Genomic DNA, 23,390 nt, shown 5'->3' with positions numbered 1-23,390 from the left:
TCAGACAAATGGTTATAACACGAACCACTAAAATAAAACTAAAACATAAAGAAATATACAACACAAAAAAATATCCATACGACTCCATTTGGTTATTGAAACTAAAATTGATTTATTTGCCTATCAATCTCACTTAACAAGAACCATCAGGTCATGGGTTCGTTTTAAAAATCTCTTCAGGATGCGGTGATGTCTGTATCCCTTTCCAGCAAAGTAGCTTCATCTTTGTTTGCTTACCAATTTCACCCCCGGCGCATCGAAAACAATCCTGAATAAATAGCTCATCTTAAAATAGCGGTTCTGCGATGTTTTCTTCATCCAACCGCGTGGCACTACGCGTGCCGTATACGCTAACAAAACAACGTAACGCAATACACACACACCCACACACTCACACCCCTGCTCGTGCGGGTGGAGGCCCATGAGGGGGGAACAAAATAACTTGCCGGCAAATGTAAAATATCTAGAGTGCCTGTCCCATCGTTCCGCTGTTGTGCCGGTTTTTTGTAACGCAAGTCACTCACCAGGCGCCTCCATCCCATGCCGACCGCTCGATGCGTAACGGCACGCTACTCTCACCGCTCACCGGTACGCGCGTATCCGCCAGCGCACTCGCTCTCAAACGCTCTCGCAGCTCTCGTCAGCATGTTTCTCTTCCGCAGCTCAGCTGACCGCAAACAAAGCATGCGGAACGCAGGGAGACGTTGCAGTATTTTGAAGTCTCGAGACCGACCAAAATCGGAGCAGAATGTTTCAGTTGCAAAAGTGTGCTCGTGCCAATTAGACGCGGACACGTGTGCGCGCGTACACCTTGGGTCCATCATCGTAACGATTGCATTTGGTCGCAGCTCTACCAACACACACACACACCCACATTCACCCTAACACTACGGTGCGATCGATTTGTTGAGTCGTTCAGGTGAATTCTGCACCGTTCGCGGTACGATGCGTAACAACACACCAGCCGACCGACGGGGCGACCCAGAGGTGGCCATTGCCTAGCTTCCAGGTCGCTCGGCTCGGTGGTCCAGTGACGCGTATCTTGCTCCCGTTCTCGCAGGATAGCTTTCGCTCTCCCTCTCTCGCTCTCTCTCTCTGTCGCGCGCGCACGCAACAACCCAACTCTGCAGACTGCAGATAAACCAGCAGACGGTTGGACGCCTTTCGTGCAGAGGGTTTTGCGAAAGGCACCCCACACTAAAAACAGAAAAAAAGAATACCAGCTAAAGAAGTGCAACAAGAAGCAGTAGCAACAACAAACGGTGAACAAAAACCACCCTTCCAGCGCAGCACAAGTTGATCCGGTAACCTCGCCTGCCCGAAGGAAAGCTCGCACCAGCGCGTACCACTGCGGTGTTTCCTCTTTATTATTTTTTGTTTTTTGTTTCCTTCTGTGAAAATTTTGGAAGCTTGTCTCCAGTGAGTTTTACCGCAGTGTGCCAGTATGGTGGCAAAGTGAAAGTAGCGGCGTGCGTGTGTCTGTTCGTCTCTGCGATGTTTGTGTGCGACGCGAGGCTTATACGCCGACGGCTGCGATTGATGATGCGGTAGTGACCAGTTTGCTTCGTGACCCTTATTGTGTGACCCTTTTCGTGGCACGGTTCGTGAGGGTGAACGGAGGTGTCACAACAATGGTTTGGGATGTGTAACGCTGGTTTCCCTCTTTTTGGCAACTTGATGCTACCGCTACCATTCGTCGCCAATAAAAGTGTGTGTGCTTTTGTTTGTGCGTATAGGTAAAAGTGTTCAACCGTTGTTCGATTGTCGGAAAAAGGATTTCATCCTTACAATTGATTCGCAGAGGATTAGGTGATTTTAGGTGTTTTTGCTTGGTGTGGTGTGTGTGTGTGTAGTGTGCAATGTGATGAGTGGATCCAATTAAACCGTGTGGTGCGACCGTTCGGTGCAGTTTGTGCAATGTTTATCCCGTCCGTAACGAGCAGCTTTACATAGGAATAATACAGTGCAGTTTCAAGCAGCGTACATGCTGGTTCTACATTGAAGACGTAAGTTCTACCCTTACACTGCACCGAAAAACATACAAATACACACACAAACACTAGCAAACCAGAATCGATACGACCACATTCGACGAATCTCAACCCAGGGAGGCTGTGAATAAGCTTCAATGCAGCAAAGTTTAAATTTTCATCAGCTTGCTCATGTTTAAGTGCATGAGCCTGAAAGAGACGGTTGAAACAAAGGCAGAAACTTACCCGTCCTTGATAATGGTGGCAAATACATCGTTGTTATGTGTATCCGTGTGTGTGTATATGCATAATAATGTTGATGTAATAATCTATACATTTTACAAACACAACAGGAAAGCATTAAGGTAGAATTAATGCAATTTATTTTCCATTTTCCACGGAATAAAAATCCTAAAGCAGGACTATCACATACTGATGGCTTTTATATGTGTTTTGAAAAGTTTTGAAAAGTAAAAAAGGCACCATATTGTTTCGTATTTTGTATCCACATAAATTTAATAATATCTACTCTCTGAGGGAAATTGAAAAACCTTCCACCGTGACCAGCCTCCCGTGCGGTTTCGCGACATTGACGCGATTCTACTGTTGTGTTCAAGCAGGCGAAAGATCGCACATCATTCGGATGGTCTAAAAATATCACTGCTCTCTGACGGAGGCGTGGGTTTTTTTTCCGTACTCTGTGTCAACCCATCGGCCCCCTTCAGCACAATGCTCCGTCCGAAGCGGAGATTCGGTGGGTTTGACATTGAATTATCTGCACTGTTCTACTTAACGTTCTAAATTCATGTAATAAGGTTGAAACTGTTGTAATTCGTTGTAAAAAGTAAATACTTTGTCCCTGTTTGGCAATAATTTCAATATTTTCTTAGCGGTAAAATATGTCGCTATTAATTTACCCTAATTCTTATAATGCAATATTAAATTACGTCAAAAGTGTTCATGCCAGCATCCAGCAGCTAGCTACCGTTAAAGCCACCGGAGTGAATATCGCTCGGTACGGTCGATTCGTTCCCGAAGCGTTGTTGCAACAGACGCCACTCATCAGTTTCCGGTTGTTTTTGCTTCCGGTTCCCACATAATGACGCTACCCCGAAGGACTCTTTACCACCTTTGCCATGTGACTGGCTGCACAACGATCCATTACGGTGCGGCACGTCGGAACCGACTGCATGGTCGCCCCACACTGGGGCTTGTTTTCAGTCCTGGTCCATTCGATCCACCCCACCGATGCCTGCAGGGATTGGGCGAAATGTTGTGTGCTTGTTTTCCATCCATCACCCATCTAGACGTTTCCCGAAATTACCATGTGCAGTAACATTTCACCGTATCACACCCCTGAAACCGCTTGCAGCAGGGCATTCTCGGTACACAATAGCACGTGCGGCTGAAGTAAGCTACCGAAAAGCGTATCTTTAACACGTGGCACAATGCGGCTTTGTTATCGTCTGGTGCCGAAATGCAGAGAAAAGTTATTGCAATGGAAGTTTATTTAATGCCAACGAGGAAAATTAGTTCAAGCCACCGACATGTCAAATTTTTGAACATTATTAAATATTTCGAGCACTGTTGGTTCAGTTTTTCCTACTTCAACTCCATTCTTTTATCACACATATCGACTGTCCATCACCTCCCCGATAATAGCTGCCTATCGTGCCTTATACGCGCTCAATCTTCCATATTATCACTTGAGTGGTTTATGGCTCAGTACATCAAACGGCAGCCTAACATAACTAATCAATTTCGTGATTTTCTACAGCCCGCCACCATCAAACACGAAAGCCTAGTCACGCGAAAACCTGCCACCCTGTGGAAAACGGAAAAGCCCGTTAAACTATGATCGCACCTTGATTGCAGGGTAGCATGGTGTACACACATTTTGCGTCTGATACCGATGGCAGGGAGGGATTTTTCGATGACCACGAGTTTTACACGAGCAATGTATTTTTACTACGAACAAGATTATAAAGCTTTATCCACAAACATTAGCTTTACTCCATTAAAAATTCTTTGGATTTGAAACACCACAGAGCTCTATAAAATATTTACTTGAAACTGGTTATGGTACCATAAAAGGGTACGCAAATAATAAAAGTCCCTTACTACATTGCAGTTTGTGCTGTAATTCAAACCCCTGGACGGGACACAACACTTGTAATTACGACCGCTCGATAATTATCTTGAAAATGCCCACCAAACAACGCTTTTAACCCAACATCTTCCCACTTGCTATCGACCCACCGGTCGGACAATTATCGGCGCAATAGCACCGCACCCTTCTGCACTGGGAAGCCCAGCAAAACACGTGATTAGTGTAATTATAGGCAGCAAAAAACGGCTCCATGCGTCCAAACGGCAATGCAAAGCTGCGTCAATGTTCATTTACCTTCCAATTGGATTGTACCCGCAAACACTCAAATCGAAACCCCTTCATCTAAATGAACCCAACCCAACCCGTCAGTACGTCTGCTAGCTAATGAACGCTAAGACCGCTCTCTCTCTCCCACGGGAGGATCGTGTTTTTTTTCTCTTATAGATGGAAAACCATTCCCACGCACCGCAGTGTCATATTTGCATGTTCCCTTAGTCGCTTTCGTTGATGAATTCCAGCACCGCCCCGCTCCAAAACCGAACCGGGGTGTTAAGATCAACAACACCCATCCATCCAGCCATCGGTGGAGTCACACGGGGGCAAAATGGTACTACCCACTCGCTCGACGGCAGCGTGCCGTACCCTACGGGGGCAACTCATGAATTCCTGGTCCCATTCCATAGCGCGCCCGGTGTGCCCGTGAACGCGTGAATGCAGAACTGCCGACTCATGAATCCTAATTTACATTGCGGTTCGTTGAGTTTTGCATTAATTTTCATTAGCAATGAGGGAAAGTTTTTAAATTCGATTTATTTCATAATCTTTTTTTTCCTCTTCCTTGGATCGTCATTATTTGTTGAACGGTCGAGCTCGACCATCACGCGTACTTGGGCAGTTAGCTTGGTTGGGTGAGTGCTTAAAGGTGCATTCACGGCCAGGCATAAGCGACAAGGAGGTGTTGTGTGAGGTTTTCGATCATTAAGAATAGATTTTTCTATGTTTTTTACGGGGCTCATACATATTTCATACCTAGTTAGCAGTGTGTTTGTTATGAATAAGCCTAGTTGTCATTATGCAAGCCATTGTACAATTACCGAGGACGCAAGAGCAGAATTTTCATATCAATGCGTATCTAATGTTTATCTCGAAACAGTTTGCACACTTTCACGAACTGTTTTGGGATGGCTATGACACTTAACCGCTTTACGATTCATATTTAGACGAGCACTTCCCACCCTTCCTTAACATAACTCCTTGACATACCATTTTACCGAGCCGGATTGTTAGTTTACAAACCGTTTTGTTTACGCTGTAGCCTCTCCGCCCGTGAAACGATACAAAATATCAAACACTCTCGGCAGCTCGCAAACAGAACCAATCACACTACACAATAAGCCACCCGGTACACACCCCTGACGGTCTGGCACGGTTTTTTGATGTATTTTTAGCAGCTGCCGACATTTTCGTCGTAACCTTGCTGGGCGCGTCCAAGCCGAATGTGCGATTTTTGTCTTTTCGTAGCGTTGGCAATGCTTGCCTTTTGCGAGTTTCACTCTCAGCTGGCTCATCTCAAAGGCTAGGCCGAAAAGGCATTCGGCTACGCTAATTGCTCTGTTTCCATCGACTTCGAAACAACATCATCAGCATCAGTATCATCATCATCAGCCCAGGGCCAGGGCAGTGTGTGACGAAGCTGCCAAAAATAATATCTGCCTGCAACAAAATGATGGATGGGCGACTCCCCTCAAGCAACACAATAAACAAACAACACCAACGCTGTGAAGAGCGTATTTATATGTATGTGTGTGTATGGCTTTGTAAAAATGGTAGAAAGAAGAATCGTGCATTTTCGTTTGCTGCTTTTAAGTTTGATCTTATTTTTCTCCTTACCTTCCCTGATTCATTCGCTCTACCAATAGTCTTCACACGGCGCCTTGTCTTCGTTGGTAGCACTTCCGTAGAACAGCGTAAAGGTGCCTTCGAGGCTTCGATGATCCACCTCACTGTTTCAGTTTCACTTCAAAAACCAATTCTGATCAAGTGCAAGCAAGTGTTTTCTTTTGTTCGGCTGACTGACGATGCTAAATTACTCAGCCACTGGATGGAACTGAGTGCTTTGTCGCTCGCTTTTGGGATACATTTGTTTGTCCATTGTAATGGAATGGAAAAGGCAAAGCAATCTTTTGTGTCTTAGTTATCAAACGCAAGAGCTTGTGTTTCTCTATATTGCTGTTACTGTGGTGCGGAGCAAGCTGAAACAAAATCCTAGGTTTTGTTTAAACGAATCAAATATTTGCTGTCATGTGTTACGCTTAAACTTAGCTGATTTTGTTGGTTTTGTTTTGCAGTTTTGGATGAGACACAAGCGCTAAATCTTGCTGTCACTTTGGTTTGGTCTTTTCGGACTTTAACTGAAACTTATTTTAATCTTGAAACATAACCTATATGCTAGTAGTTCCGTAAATTCTAAATTTTCAAATCTTTTTGTGTAGCACCACCGCACAGACCTTTGTCTTAACTTTGAGTCTGCGCATTTTTGGCGCTACTACTCAACGCAATCGCTTACGGAAAACCACACTCACACACAAACAATATAAGTAGCGAAGCTCAGCGACCATCCTCGACAGCAACTAATAAACAAATAATGCTGGCGATGAAATGCACAGCAGCCAAAAGCGGAAACGGCACAACGATCGCTTTCCATTCACTTCCGTAAACATTGCACCGCTCCCCTACCCGGCACGAGTGGCGTGTTGGTGGGTGGCGAATCTTTTAACCCTGCGCCATCTACGCCACTCCCGGCCACCCTGCTGCTGCTGGTTTCAATGGGAAAAGACAACGGGAACGGGAAGTTCTTCGCCCACGAAATCACCCGGGCCCAGCGTGAGCGTCAGCTTTTCCCCCAAACAATGGCGCAACGGTGCGCGCATTGTGTCACGAAAATTCGTTTACGGAATGTGTCAATTTAGTCCTGTTCTTGTCACCCGTCAGCCCGCAGCCGCAGGGTGGCAATGGTAAGGGCTTGTAAAGGCGAGGCCGTTTACACTGGAGGTTAAACAAAACGGTGTGGGACAAAACAGCTTTAGCTGAATTGGATGGATACTTTTGACCTTGGCTACGGTGGTGCGGTCGTACCGCACTGGCAGCCGGGAAATTGTTGTTTCATTTTACGTTGCGTTTTCCTTCGCACTTTAAGATACTGTGGCAAAGTCTTGTTAAGTTTTGCTATGTACTTCTCGCGTATAATGTTGATAATGCGTTTTATTAAACTGTATGGAAGATAATGATTCAGTTTATTTAACTTTTCTACGCTTTAGTTAAAGTTTTTTCACATTCAAGGGTTATTTACATTTTTAGCCATTTTTGCAAGCTTAGCGGAAGTATCCTGTACGCTAGTGCCTATACTGTTGCATGCAGGAATTATCACAGCAATGAATCAAACACTCAAACACATCCACAAGCCTCATGGTACGCAAGAGCTGCTGGTCGTTTGCTGTCATGGATCCCACGCGGCAGACACGAACAGCAACAAACAATACAAAACAAAGGAAATGAGTAGTACAAGAGCGAAAAGAAGCCAACAGAGCTCACCTTACAGCATATTCTTCTTCTCGCGCGCCACACAGCCTCTTGCGGAAGGCATCAAGTGACAACACACTTTATAAATACACAATCATACCCACGCGGAACTGAGCGGCACAAAAGGTACGGAGGTGTGCGACTGACTGCTTGCTTTTTGCAGCAGGTTGTTTTCACACCGTGGTGGCGCAGCATCACCTTTATGCGCACCTTCGCCCAATGTTCTACTCGCTCACTTTTAATGGTCTTATGGTGAATATTTATACGTCGAAGCAGAGACGGCCACAAAAATGTTCACGCACAGCTCGCTTGTCTCAGTCCACAAATCGTTAGCTTTAAAGTAAAATTAAAACAGGTCCCTTTTGTGCCACCCTGATCAACAACCGGCATGCTTAGACGTTCAGGGGAGCATTGGAATTATGCGCCCCAAAAACGCGTTCGCACAACATTTTTTTTTTTACTTTTGTTGATGCAAAATTGTCCCTTTGCGATGCGCTGTCCAGTGGTCCTGTACACCATCCTGTGCGTTTTATTGTGCCAGTCTACACGCTGTCAACGATTTATTGGGTTATGTTTCAGTTTGTTTGTGCAGTAACATCGCTATGCCTGGGACGGAGGGAATGTGTCCACAAACGCGTGGATCCTTTGCAGAGAAATGTCTTTAGATAATTCCTTCCGACATATTGCGATCCACCGTCAACCTGATGCCGCGAAGCCGAATTAATTAACATTCAAACGTTAAGTAAACAGCGGCGATCGTAAGCAGGCGGACGGCGCCTTTATTATCTTGTCCTTTAGCTAGCGCACCGCATCGCTACGTCACGTAATTCGATTATAAGACGCGATAAATGCGCAGCAAGAGGGGCGATCGCCCGAAGCAGGACCCAGGTGCAGCATGTTTTCGATGTATCCCCCCTCCCCATACCGAACACACCCATTGTCAGCGTGTTGTGTTGTGTCTGGTTTGCAGTAGAGCTTGAATTTCGCATTAATTTGTTTACATCCTTCGTTTGCCCAGCATCCGGCCAGCTAGCTCGCCGCCCCATTTCGGACGAAATTTGATTGCTTTGGATGATTTATTCTATTTTGTGTCGCGCACCAAACCGAACCCCGCATGGCGGCGCAGATTGGTGGAGTCAAATTTAATGTGAAATATTTTGACGCATTTCGCCAATCCCACGGGGGAGTAGCGAAATACGTCTCCCCAGATCCTCCCACCGCCACGGGCAGCCGTGTGGGATTTTGTTGCGCTTAATTTTCACTCCGCCCTTGACATTGCGCCCGACGGGGAAAACGGTTGGTGAGTGTTTTTTTTTTTCTTGAGGAGGAGGGGAAGGAAAAGCTTTAGCGAAAACGGCAGCTGACACCATTTGCCGTGGCGGCTCGCGATGGTTTGGCTCATAAATCATTTCTAATGATAAATCAACCTATAACGCGTTCGGTGCTGTGCTGCTTTTCATCGTTCGTAGTTTTTCTTTTATGGGTTTTCTTTGCGCAACGTGAGTTTGAGTTTTATCTACCATGCTCATAGGCTTTTGAACAGTAAAATATTATTCCTTAATTGTTGCATTTATTGGACCATTTTGAACCAATATTCACTGTTACAAGTTACACTGTTTGTGATGTATTTTTATGCTCTATAAAATGTTACTGAAATAATTTTACATGGAACAGTATTCAAACCTTAAAGCATATTCTCATCATGAAAAATACAAACGTACCATGCCAAGAAGCAAACGTAAAAGTTGGCATTTAACGTCAACAACAATGATTGGCTATAATTCCGGATTCCACCGAACGCTCTGTTTGTTCCTTTCCATCCACATTCTCCAATACCAAAACCACTGCAGCTTTTTCCTCATCACATTCTTTATTTCATCGACCAGTGGTGGATCCTTCTTCGACTACCAAAGGCCCTAGAAATGGTAATATATTTACAGGTTGCGCGTGTATACCAAGTTCGACTCACGGCCACTGAAGTGAAAAGACCTAAGCCACCGACCGTAGTGCCATTGGCTTAATCGAACCAACACATTCACACAAACACACACACACACACACACACACACACACACACACACACACACACACACACACACACACACACACACACACACACACACACACACACACACACACACACACACACACACACAACACACACACACACACACACACACACACACACACACACACACACACACACACACACACACACACACACACACACACACACACGCACGCACGCACGCACACACACACACACACACATAAACACACACAAACACACACAAACACACCTTACATAGTATGTCATGAGTAGCAAAATCATGATTTCTTATTCCTCTGCCTTCAACGTTAATTTCAGATTGCCTCGACCGGAACCGCCACCAAATCAATCCATCTCCTTTATCCTCCCCCCTGGTCGGGTGCTGCCGAAAGGGAAGAAGAGGAAACATCCGTGCCAGCTCTATCCTGGATGCATGTCGGCCGGAACGCTATCGATCGGCGGTGTGCGGTATGGATAGCGAAGCAGAAACCTCCAATATACTTCAGTGACTGCACGGCGAGCGAGTGATGAATCTTTAAATTAAGCTGCTTTGTTTCGTCGGCGCATGTGTTCGAATTGTAGCGAAGTTTGCGAAGCGATTGAATGGCAAAATATTCATCCACTAAGGTTTGTTTGGCTGTGTGTTTGTCCGTGTGTGAATGTGTGATAGTGTTTGTAAGTGAAAAGTAAGCAAATCGGGAGGAAAAAATACACCTAGATGTGAAAGTGAAACACAAAAGTGCAACCAAATCTGTAAAGTGCGTTTAAAGCATTTTGGAGGATGCTTCCCAGCTGCTTCTGCCGGATGTGCCGGATCCGCTAGTACAGTGCAGGGCGCACCTCGTACCCGGTAATATAAGTGCAAACCACTCGTGCAACGCCGCGTTTAATGCAAAACGGTTTCACTTCATTCGTAACTACCACTTCCTCGCCGTAAGTTTGTTCCATGTTTGCGCTCTCCAAAAAAGGTGCTTCCCGGATTATCGTACCAATTTGTTCCCGTAGTTACGGATAGTGTTGGAATTTTCGACCAAAGCAAGGAAAAAAAGAAGCTACCTGCAACGTTTCCGACCACTTGCTGTTATTTCGTCGGCTCTCCTGGCCAGTCGACACCAATTCATCGCACAACATTGACTCACCGGGTGCGAAGCGCGTAACAGCGTAGAACAGAATGAATAACAAGCTGCATCTACTGGCCGTACCCTTGCTTAGCCTGCTCGTGGGCTATGTAGGTAAGTACTGCAGTCAAATTCCTATGAAAAAAGAACTGTTTTTAGCATTATTTGAGGACCCTCTCGAGCCAGTCGGTTTCTAAAGGATTTGGATAGCGTATTTAGTCAACACGGTAGATACTCGAAATACCTTGATTAGGCGCATACTACTCCACAGCACCGCACTAACCTAGGAAAAGCCACTTAAGGATCTTTTTTTTTGTCAAAGTAGATAAAAAAAACATTGCTCTACCAAATGAATTTCAGAACGAATTAAAACGATACAGTTCATAATAGCTTCCATTCCAGCTCAAAGCGCTCTAACTCGTTCCGTTGCAGCTTTCAAACCACTTTCCACAGGTCGGTGGAATGTCAAGAGGTATCTGCGCCGTGACTACGCCTGTCCAATCTGTTTCGAAAGGGGCTTTCAAACTTTTCCTACCGGACAGTCTCTCTGTGCGTTGGTCTGCTTGCTACGAAAACATTTCCTACGTTCGGAAGCGTTTGCCTCAAACGTCCAACTTTTTGGCCAGACGACATTTGGGCCCCGTAAAACGGACGGGAAGCCAAGTTGTGACAAACTTTTCACCAACCCGGAAAGCCGCACAGACACACACACACACACACACATGCTTACGCTTACTTTTTGTTCAGCCATCACTGCATGGCATTGAATTACCAGTAAATGTCAGCCTTAACACACTACGCTGGCTTGAGGTGTGGTACAGATGCGGATGAAACTGCAGTACTTTTTTCATTATTTTTCCTTCCATAACTTTGGGGAAGTCATGTGTATGTGTTGATTACTCTGCCCAGCTTGTGGTTGACCTTGTGCGAAAGTCACCCAATCGTTTAACTGCTCTTGGATGCTTACTTTTTTTTCTAATAAAGTACTGGCAATAAACGTATGTTGAAGATATTGGTAGCCATTGAAAGTATTCTGGTTAATGAAGTGAGAGGCAGACTGTGATATGATTTTTTCCCCTCACATGCCTTTGACCGTATTCCAGTCCGTAAGTAATTGGACCGCACGGCAATATTGAAGCAGTGTTTCTTCTCTCGTTACTTGATACCTCGTGTACGGTGGTAGCGAAAAGCGCATGCTGCAGAGCTGACTACTCCTCCGGGCGGCCTGCAGCAAGAACTAATTATGCACTTCACTACCGTACGTTTAATTTACCCTAACGAGCAGGCATCTCTGTACGCTTCATTGTAGCACTACAGCATCACATGTAATCTAACCCACGCGAGTATTTTTTTTTCCTCGCCAGGAGTGAACATTTAACCTTTTCCCTTCATTTTTCATAGCAAATCCATACCGTGCGAGTACAGTGGCAGACACACACACACCCTGCATTTATCTGCTCTGGATGCACTAAACTAGGTCAATGTTTTTGGAATTATTCCACACCAGTCGACGTTTTCTTGCTACTGTATTCGTTTTCATCTTCGTTCTAATTACAGTATTTTTTTTTTATTAGCTTAAGGTTTTATAGCCCAACCGTTTTCCACAAAGTTTCCTCACCTTCCCAGTTACGATTTCTTGGAAATCATCTATTGAAATCTGGTGCCACTACAAACATCTCAACACCCTACACACGGGTACACTTGAGGAGCTCACTCGCACACACAGCTACTAGCCAGTTTACAAAGGCTCGACCCAAGCACCACTTCACTTGACCGAGATCATAACCTCACACGGTGCCGTGCCGTGGAGTGGCAGGGAGTAAGAGTCTAAGTGCGACTAAGGAAATAACAGCCACTGGTGAAGTAATCGGGGCCTGGAGTGCATAGTGCAACGCTGACGCTCTACCACGCACCGTCGGTGAACCGGTTCCTAGCATGCCCGCAGCCCGCTTCTCCCCGCAAGCCGAAACATTGCGCGTGTAAAAAGGAACACGAGCGCGGGCACAAGTGCGAAGGATAGAAAGTGGGAAATTTCGCAAGAAAACACAAAGCACAAAGCGCTGCGAATATGTTTTTGTCCTTTGCCGTGTTACCCGTTAGCGCTGGGGTAACTCGTCATTGTTGTTGTTGTTGCAGTGGGAAAAAGGAAGAACGAGGGAGCTAACCACCTTCCCGGTTGCAATCCCGGTCTGCACAGTTTTGTCTTCCGGGCGCGCACACGAGGACACTTTACGGCCTGGCAATAAACATTGTTGACAGGCACCGTTTCGCTGTGCATTTTTCTGTCCGACGCTCGTTTCGAAACATTGTTTCCTTCCGGAGGGAGTTAAGCCGCCTGGCCAAGCGGGCGAAGGAGACAGCCGTTGGTTTGTGATTTGTTTCAGGAACTGGTAATAAGAAACACTCGGCCTAGCTGCCCCAAAACCGTGTGTGTATTTGTATGTGTGTCGATTCGAAGAATCGTTTCCGTGCGTTTGGCTCTTTGTTTCGGCAAAAATTTATTTGATTAGGCACAGGATTTCCATTACTTGGCCTGGGTTTCACTGCAATGCTTTAAGTTTCTTTATTAAAACGCCGAAGAATGCTTTTAACGATGCTTTCGGTAACATTTTGTCTCGATACAAATTCTTAATCACATTCAAATTATTTCAACACCCCACCAATCACAACTTTGGTGCATAATTAAATGCCTCTGGTTGCCGTGCTGTGCGAATCACGGTCCTATCAAGGTGTGACTTTACCGAGCTACTTAATTCCCTTCCCAGTCGGGTCGGACAGCTAATCTAACCCGCCCCGATGTGTGACATTCGTAGCAGAGCAAAGTTCATGCCTAATGTGCTCAGCAATGCCCAAATAATTCGCCTACCATGCGTGACCTCGTCCTCTCACGCCACACCTTTGCACCAGACTTGCAAACAGTTTCATTGATCGGAAAGTTTCTCCTCGCACAGTGACAGCTTCTCAGGCAAGATGGAAATGGAACGGTAAATTTGATTTGTAATCCAAATTAGTAGCGCCAGCATGCATTGTACCCTTTCCGACGGCCAGCACAGCCAAAGCGGCGGTTGGCTTCGATCCAGGACACATCGCGTGAGAATGGCAGGACCGTTTCATCCTTTTAGTTTTAGCAACACAGAGACCGTTCAGGGTGGGAATGTGTAGGGGGAAGGTATGTGCAGATTTGCGAGAACTCATCGCCCTTTCTGCTATCGCATTAGATGCGATACATTTTGGACGATATTCAAAAGCTCAAATCAACGAAAAAGGACGAGTGAAATCAATGCCAGGAGACTATCTCGTTTGCTAAAGAGTGGTTGAAAGATTGAATTTGAAATAAACGAGCACGTTAAAATGAGATTAAAAACGGGGAAAAGCTTCTCCCTGTTTCTTTGCTGATCAGAGCACCATTAACCTGTCCTACTACTACAAGGGGAAAGAATGTCTCTAGACAGAAATACACCAAATCATTAAATATTTGATAAACGACATCAGAAAACAGCTTGTTGAGAGCGAGAAAAACACTTAAGTTCAATGAGTGATCAACAATTTACGAACAAACCAAGCCCCACATCACAAGACCAAACGGTCCGTGTATGTGTGTGTGGTTTTCATTTGATGAGCAGATCTATTGACAGTACAAGCAAGTTTAATATGCTCCTATCAAAACCATGTTTGATATGCTTGTACACATCCCATTCCATCATAAACACTGTTCACCTGCTCCCGGATTGCTTCCCTTGCATCATGCCGTAAATTGCTTCCTATCTTCGTAGCTTTAGAACCGTCAGCATTAGTATGAGTGGAGGTAAAATCCACTCTATCCATCACCGATTTGCTATTGACTGCTGTGGATATCAAACGGTAAAGTACCACCGCAGCCTTGAGTAACCTTTCATGCGTTTGCGTCCGTGTGCACATCATTCATTGACAATTTCAAACGGAAACTCAATGGCACAGATTGCTTACCACGTACCGCGTAATTCACCTAGACCGCCATTTACCACCACGTTCAAGTGGGATCGATTTTTCAGTTCCATTTTCAATGTCCGATCGATATTGCAAATTGTTCCTGCTTGAAAGCTACCTCTTTTTGTGTCCCATGAATGGTGCTTCCTGTTGTAACGCTCAACACGACATCCGCTACACTCACGGACCCAATGTACCCTTGTCTTAAATCACTCAAGCAAATCATAGTCATCAGCACTCAGCATAATGTGAGTTGAGAGTACGACTTGTCACGAATATATATGTATATAGCCAACCCAATTCAAACATCTTACCATCATGGACACATGTTCAATCCAAATTGGAGATAAAAATCCAACGAATACTACGAGCTTTCTGAAAATACATCTACGTCGTCGTTTCGTGAATTTGTATGTTCTCAACTAAACGCTAAGCTTGAAGTATCTTCTCGACGACAACCGATCATGAAATGTATTGATCGTGTACAAAGCTTTTTGAGGCAACGTCATCTACGTGGAATCATTTCAACGGTTCTTGAGTAACTGCTTGCCAGGATACAAGGAAAAAGTACACAAGTTCGAATATTTATGAATAACGAATGATATAAAAACAAAGATGTGATAAACTGGAATATGGCTAAATATCCATTACACTATTCTTACATTATCCTATTTAATGAGTCGTACGTATTTTCTTTCTATACACTATTCTTTTGCAGTCTTTTAGTCCACTGTTGTTTCCAAACTTCTCTGAATTTTCAGGTTTTTAAGGATCATAGTCACCTCCAGCTATCAACTGAACCTTACTGCCAGAGGCTCAAAAGAGATACCAAAATATTACCATTCTTCACATCCGTACACCAACCTCACAGCATCCAGCCCGCGCCGGCTACGGGCACTTACCTATTTTCCACCAAACACGAGCAAACACACTTACCGGTCTTCCTGTCGCACAGCCGAAGATATCTACTAAGCTTCGCCAAACTGTAACCGACATGCTTTAGTGCTCGCCCGTTCCATTTACCCACACCCACAAAACGTTCCAAGTTTCCATTACACATTCCAGCGTGTGCGTCGTGGTCCCCCCTTCCCCTTCCCCGTTCCCCACTAGCACTAGCGATCTAATTTGCATACATTTCGGCGAAAAATGTTAACGATAATAACCGGGCCAAGCGAGCGCACGAGCTAAATGCTGCCGCACATATATTAAAACTCTTGGCAGACAAGAACTACCATTTCCCACAGCCGGGAACGTGTGTGTGTGTGTCTGTGTCGGTGACGATGAATAGCAGGCAAATAGCATTCGTGGCAGCGGAAACGGCTCAGACAGCCGCCCTGTCACCGATGAAACAGGCAGTGTTTCGCTTTCCATGAGCTGTCTCATAAATGCTTGCGGTAGGGAATGCGCCTGAAGCAGTTTAAAATGACACCAGCAAACTACGGCGAGTACATTCATAATGTATTGTGATTTTGAAGGCAGAACATTTAAGGAGTGGCAGCACATTGCGTTTCATTTACGCTTGGTTGGTAATTAAGTTAATAATTTTGAACCGAAGCATGGCAACCGCTCGAGCCGAACGTTTGCTTACACTGCTAGCATGTCTATTAGCTTGCTGTTTGTTGCGCTTGTAAGCTGATTACTATCCAAATAATATACATTTAGCGTTAAAGAGTCATTGTTGAAGAAAAGATCCTAAAAACACAATCATCCTCATACAATTATTCGGTCTTTTCATGCACCGACTGCAAAGCTGTTTCTTTAGTGCAAGTTGACTTGTTTGTAAACATGGATACACGATCACTTTCAAGAAGGACAGCTCCGTTTCTATCAGACCATTGGAAAACAAACGTTCGACGTAAAGAAAAAAGGTTCCGCTGCAAATCCTTTCCATTTCACACCTACTACAAATCGGTCTCCTGTTTCAGGAACGCTCCGGATCTCGCCCCCATTTCTCAGAACTTGAAGCTCTGAATCCATTTCGAGAATCAGGTCAGTCGGAACACGGCCAAAGTCAACCGGTTCTAAGCCCGGTCGCTGAAATTAAATTTATTCCCCTCTCTTACATTTCGCCTTCTCAGCGGTCTCTTTGCACTACACCTTTTCAGTAAGATGATTCTTACCTGACAGGTAAAAACAGAACCCCTGCCCAGAAAAAAAATATGAAACCTTTTTCACAAACAAAAGAAGACCAAAACTTCCCCAAAGCGTCCCCAAACAATCTAAGAAAATGTTTGTCTTGTCAGTGACCCGTAGCCAAGAAGTCCGCTATTCGCATGGGAATGGTAATGGTGTGGTTGTTGCTGCTTTGCTTTTCTTCCCTTCAAAACCAATGCTCATTCAGGGCTCAATGCTTGAACCGTAAGGATAAGACTTTCCTTAGCGAGCTCAGAATGTAAGGGCGAATGATTTAAATTATTCGCAAACATCACTGAATAGATCCTCGAGCTCGAAGGAGCGAGTGAGACAGAGGGAGAGAAGCGTGCGCATTAGCAAATGAAAACTCGTCAGCCGAACGGAAACTGCATCAAGAAGGGATAGGAATTTGGCGTACCCTTCAAAAAGGTAGTCTGCTGGATAAGCATGAGAGCAAAACGTGAATGTAAGCAAGTGTGAACAAGAGTGAGGAAGGGCTCTTTACCGACAGCTTCCCGTGACTGATGGGTTAATGGTGGGTTTTCGGCAACTGCTACAGGTGAAAAATCAAATTTGCGAAACTACCATTTCATTCGCCTCTAACGCCGTAACGAACCGTGACCCGCCTGCAACCGAATTGCGATACAAACGACTTGAGTGTGTAATTATCTCGACACTTAAACATTTACTACCCCTTTTCAGTCGCACCGTTCAGGTTCGAAATGCAAAGATACATAAAAGTTTACCTGGCGCAAGAAACGTACCCCGCAGAAAACTTACCAGAGCTCCGGCCTAGCACACCGGTACCGCTTACGAACCATTGAGCATTAAACAAACGCAATCCACTGTCACCCAAATGTGAAGCGCAACCGAAAATCACTCTGCCATCTTCGCTAACGTTGGGGCGTTTAATAAGGAATGAGCAACGACACACCTCCCAAGACCAAAGTAGTTCCTCGCATAGCCGGTGGAATGCTCGCACCGGCAAAGATTAGAAAGCGGCAACACATTCTTTACCGTCCCTTCGGGGAAATTATTGCTCCCATTCCTAAGAAAGCGTGTGTCTGTGAACGAACTGTAAGGGCAGTTAAGCATGTATGAGTAAGCGTGGCTGCGCAACTAAGCTAACCGTGACACAGGACGCAGTACCGTCTGGTCTTCAGTTACAGCTAAATTATTTACCACAACCTTCTACACAAGGCTTTAAACTGAACGCACGACGCGGAGTCCAAATTGTGGTCTTTGTGTTCGCCACTGTGCTGAAGCATTACGAAACATTTAAAATATTTAATGCACACAATGCTAAAAATAGTTCAAATCGGCACCAAAGCACGGTGAAAATAAGTATTTCATGAGCGAAAGTTGGTAGAAAGGTGTGGCAAAAAAGGACAGCTTTTTATCATGCAAATTTAACTACACTGCTCTTATCAGAATACAAAATAAATAATAAAAATCTAAGATAGCAACCCAATCCGTGCTGGCCATTGAATGGCGCACGCTAAATGTTTGATTATAGTGACTAAGAAGCTTCAGGTTGTTTGGTTGAAGATTGTTTGAACCGCCAGTTATAATTCAGACCGTTCCTCCTGAATAAAAAAAAGATAAGAAAGTCTGCGTTATTTTCCAAAATACCTGTTCCGGATTGACAAATACACATCTACACGCTGTAAGTGAAAACTCTACTGTGTCGAGCAAATCGTACAGCTCCATCGATCCGCCCCATTATCTGCGTTAAATCTAGCGTTCTTTGCACCCGTTTTTCCCTATAACTTTGCCCGTCAAACGCCACTGCTGTACTGCGTGACGGGTTGCAAACATTATTTTCCTTCCTTCTAATTTTTAATTTCCGCCAATGCCTGCTGGCTACCAGCGCGCGGCGCCAGCTACTCACGGAATTTCCGCCCGTTCTCCCCCCCGTTTCCCCTACGCCACGCAATTAAAGTGCGCCGCAAAACACCCGCAAGCACGGTACATAAAACTGTTCACCTCGAAGGGCCTCACAGCTTGGTTTATCGTTGTGCAAAGTTAAAATAGCATCCTGTTTTATGTTTCTTGTTTGTCTGTCGCAACCGACTCTACCGTTCGCTGGCCGAACCATTGCGCCCGAGACATCAAGGACGCCACGGGAGGCCCGTGTTATGGGCCGTTGAGTTGTGCATTTTATTTTGCACCACACCCGGATCCAATGCTGCCCCTTCGTAGCTGTAGCAAGGCGAGCCGTGCTGATGAAGGCATTGTTTCCAATTGTTTCTCATCCACGCCCTGAAACAATGAGCCACTAGGCGTCTCCATTGAGCGTTTTCCTTTCACTATGCCCGAACGGTTTCGATGGGAAGTGGCGCTGGTATAAGAAGGGTTAGGTTAAAATCGGCACACCATTTTGTGCCACGCAAAGCTAAACAATCGTTCACAAATCGTTTTTACAAACGTGGTAAAATTAACCTCCAATCGCCCATAACCGTACGAAGGTATATAAAATGAAAAAAAAAAACAATAAAACCATTTTTTAGATGCAAACAAATTTGTTAAGTACACCAAGCTGTTCTAGTTGATCATTATTCGTTGTACTGCTGTGACTGCAACTACTTTCTGTCAACTATTTTTCATCCGGATAATGTCGTTCCAAAGCAATTTAAACTTTGGTAGGACACGATTCTTCCCCGAAGTGACATTGATCCGGCGTCATTTTCCGACTCCAAGCAAGCACAGAACGGAAAGAATGCAACAAAACGCTACACAAAAATTCGATCAATTCGATTTCCTTCAACTTCCAACACGATTGTGCAAGAATGTTGGCCGATTCCAACATCAAACGAACTGTATCTTTGGCCTGTTTCTTGTGGTGTTCCTTTGGCTACAGACTTCAGCATGACCTTTACCCTACATCCGAAGGCGAACTTTTGCTGGACAAGAGCCACGCAAATGGTCACACTACAATTGCACGTTTGATACCCTTGCACTCCAGTCCATTCCAGTCCAGTTCTTCCATTTGCTTCCCGTACCAGCGGAGTATTACAGAAACACGATTACACCAGGAAGGCGACACTGCATGTCCGGCCGGTGGTGGATTTCTCTCGTAAAGCGTCCAACATCTGACGGTGGCAGCTACGCGACCAAGTATGTGTGTCAATGTTGACGTCACTATGCTGCGCTTCCGTCCGACGCTATCCACCAACACTGAACAGGCAGTTTATGTTCTCTTTCGTTTGCTCCTGAGCTTTGCTGAGCGAGCACTCACCGCAAGTCACTCACCCGTTGGCTCGCTGCCACTTCCATTCGTTTTGTGAGTGCCGCTCACACAACGACGCGAGAGAGAAACTACTCTGCAAAAGCACACCATGTGAGGGAAGCTCGAGCGAAAGGGTCGTTTGAGAAAGTACAGTCCGCTCTGCCGGTTTCTGTCGCATTTTCCATCCTTCGCTGCTCTGCGTAACCAATAACGAGTATGCAAATATTTTCAAAGTGCTGTCGAAGCAAGAATGCTAAACGACGAGGCACAGGGAAGCATTGGTGCTCTGTCCGTTTTAAATTACACAGCGTCGGCAATAGAAGTGTTTCCGAGAATCTAGGCTCAATCAATCAAACGATTTCCTGCCCAAGTAATAGTAAAGCAACGCTTGCTACTTTCAATTCCAGCTAGCACAATTGACCATCAATTGCTCTATAAAGGCACAGTTTGTACAGACTTTTGCAACTGTACGTGAAAGGCTCTATCGAAGGCTTTATTGTACTCACTAAGCTGCACAAGTACAGATGTAACCGCAAGACAGCCTTATGAATCGTAACAATCTTTTCATAAATAACTCCTAATAATTGTTTGTGGTGAGGAGTTGAACTTGTGTTAAGCAAACCACTCATCTTCATGTTATTCAAAGTAAAAATAAATATATACGTATACGAGTAACTATATCAAATATAAAGTGGCAAGATGGTTGCTTGGATTCCAGAAATCATTTGACAAATTAAAATATACCACAAGCCACACAAACCTCCATTCAAGATTCCATCATCCAGCAACTCAGGCGGGAACCATATTCAAATAACATACTAACTTTCACCTTAACCCTGTTGTTACGTTACACGCTCACCGGCACCCACAGGCACCTGGTCAATTGCTAATGTAATTCTATCGCTTGATGACACCCAACCAGCAAACCAAGTTTCGTATTGCCCACAGCAATCCACTACCATCGGCAGACTGCCATGGTGGGTTGACAGTCCATTGGAAGCCCGACCCGACGAACAAACATAATTGCACTGCCCGCACGTTTCCACGAGCGGACAGCGAGAGCTGGAACGTAAATAGCAACATACGTCGGTGCCCACGGTACCGAAGCGGCTGTGGTGTTGCTGTTGCCGAGCAATTCCATCCCATAGCCTGCGGGAAACTGGTTCGTATTTGAGTTGTGTGCGTCCCACGTACTTCCGCACCACTGGCGACGTAGTGGTGGAAGGAAGCAGCAGCGTTTTCTACAACCAACACGGTACCATGATCGTAATTAAATTCTCCTTCAAACACACACACACACACACACACACACCCGTACACATTTATATGAAATTCGATCAACTTATTCCAGCCCGTGGCATCCGACAGGACCTTGGGAAATCTTTGACCTTACACGTCTGAAACATCAAACATCACGTGCTCTGCCTGTAAAATCGTGATGCTTTAGCTTAATTCCTGCCACATCTACACTAGAAAATCGTCGAGCTAAATAAAGGCACGATATGGAACGCAGCACTGGTGTCTAAAAATAATTCCATCCCAACGCAACATTTCATCCTCACCATTGCATGCTGGTGCCGTTTTCGGAATAAATCTACCCCTTGGATTACCACAATCATGGTATCGAATCTATTTTTAATTATATTTCTGCCTACAATGCTCTGGCATATGAGGTGACACATGCGGTATGTATGTGATGGAGGAGCTGTTTTAATTATGCATTTATGTAGCACCCGCTTAGCGGGTGACCTAGTTATTCCACGGGGTATAGAATTTATAGTCCAAGTGCAGCACACGGCGGGAGCTTCGAATTATCTGTACAGGTGTATTATACTGTATCACGCTCACGCGTAATTAAAATTTGTCGATCAAATCCTGTATTCCGGTCCGGCAATCAAACCATACAAGCAACCGGTCCACCATGGTTGCATCGAGCTGTTCGACAATCTGCTGCTTGCTTACCTCCATTTTCAGATTAATTGAAATGCAAATTAATAACGAATTTTAATGTTTCATTTTAGTGCTTAGTCGGTGTACCACAAAATCCGCAAATATTAACCATCCGCGTCAAAAGGGATTTTTCGCGCATGGGTTGCCAATGAATCCATCATTAAAAGTAGTAGTAGAGCTCATGAAAATGGCCTTAAAATCACCCCTAGTTTTCCCTCACAATCCTTACCGTATCAAAGAAAATGGTGCGATTTATTCTTCCAAGCTCATTTGATTCCAAGCGCTAACAAAACGTTTGTTTAACTAATTTCTCGGATCGCTCGTTCCCCGCACCAAAACGTCTTGCTTGCGTAGACCGACTTGATTATCGTGACCTTTACATCACTGCCATTCACTCCGAAACCACAGGGCAGGATTTCCACGTCCTGAAGTGGTTGAATGCAACCGAAACCATACCCGTCGACTCTCACTAGCTGGTACTGCTTGAAGCATGCTTCAAATTTGACTACCATATTCCAACAGCGCTAAATCTGCAATCGCTCATGACGTTACTTTGTTCTCTTTTGCTAGAAACGGCAACTGTCTTTAGTTCCATCCACCGTACCCGGTGCGCCGTAGATTATGCACAACTTTCGCTCATTGTACTTCAACCACTAACAAGACAAATTTGGTACCGGCTTGAAGCGCTGAAGACGTGTACTTCGGTGTTCCGCACTCATAGCACCAACCCCAGTTAGCCCCTGCTTAATTCCTCTGCAGTAATTTTCTCTACAAGCTGAAGAGCAGTTTGAATGTGCATGAGCACCGGTAGAATTTGCCCCTTAGCAACAGTACACCAAAGCAGGTTCTTCCGCAGTTCGTGCAATGCTTGTCAATCTTGGCGTAGGTTCCCCCATTCGGAGCGATTGATTAAAGAAAGCTGCGACGCAAACTCTCCTATTCTGCTGAACACTTCGGGGCCGTTTTAGTAACCATAACTAATCAGGCCAGCCGTCAGAGCGTAAAGATTTGGATAGGAACAAAGACTGTACGGTTAGCGTAATGAAGGTTTACGCTCCTGCGTATTGAATGATAGGAAGTAATGACGAAAATCTTTTACTTTAGCGGCGCTTTTCATGCGACAGGGATGAGTAATTGAGGGAGGGACAAGCTGCACTTGTTACATTCGCACGGTTGTCATACATAAGATACCTACATTATAATGACTTAATGCTCACATCATCAATCGACGACACACGACACTAGTCCATCGATTATGTTCAAATCTGTTTTTGCTTGTAAACAT

General features: G+C 45.0%; 1 protein-coding gene across 10 annotated transcripts in view; it reads left to right on the top strand.

Annotated features, from left to right (window-relative positions):
- Positions 1 to 714: 714 nt before the first annotated feature.
- LOC121591155 overlaps positions 715 to 23,390 on the top strand; it is a 42,700-nt gene continuing 20,024 nt past the window's right edge. Inside the window, exons 1-3 of one of the 10 annotated variants that reach the window (XM_041911577.1) lie at positions 715 to 892; positions 1,802 to 2,006; positions 10,028 to 10,941. In XM_041911577.1, coding sequence (XP_041767511.1) covers positions 10,881 to 10,941 — 61 coding nt within the window. In that variant the 5' untranslated portion in view covers positions 715 to 892; positions 1,802 to 2,006; positions 10,028 to 10,880. Of the gene's footprint in view, positions 2,007 to 10,027; positions 10,942 to 23,390 lie in introns of all 10 variants that reach the window. The other 9 variants (XM_041911574.1, XM_041911576.1, XM_041911571.1 and 6 more) reach the window with 9 other exon arrangements.

This window comes from Anopheles merus, chromosome 2R (genome assembly GCF_017562075.2).
Source record: "Anopheles merus strain MAF chromosome 2R, AmerM5.1, whole genome shotgun sequence".
In the NCBI taxonomy this organism is placed as follows: Eukaryota; Metazoa; Arthropoda; class Insecta; order Diptera; family Culicidae; genus Anopheles; species Anopheles merus.
The sequence above is the reverse complement of the archived record's forward strand: the minus strand, read 5'-3'. Positions and strand labels throughout refer to the sequence as shown.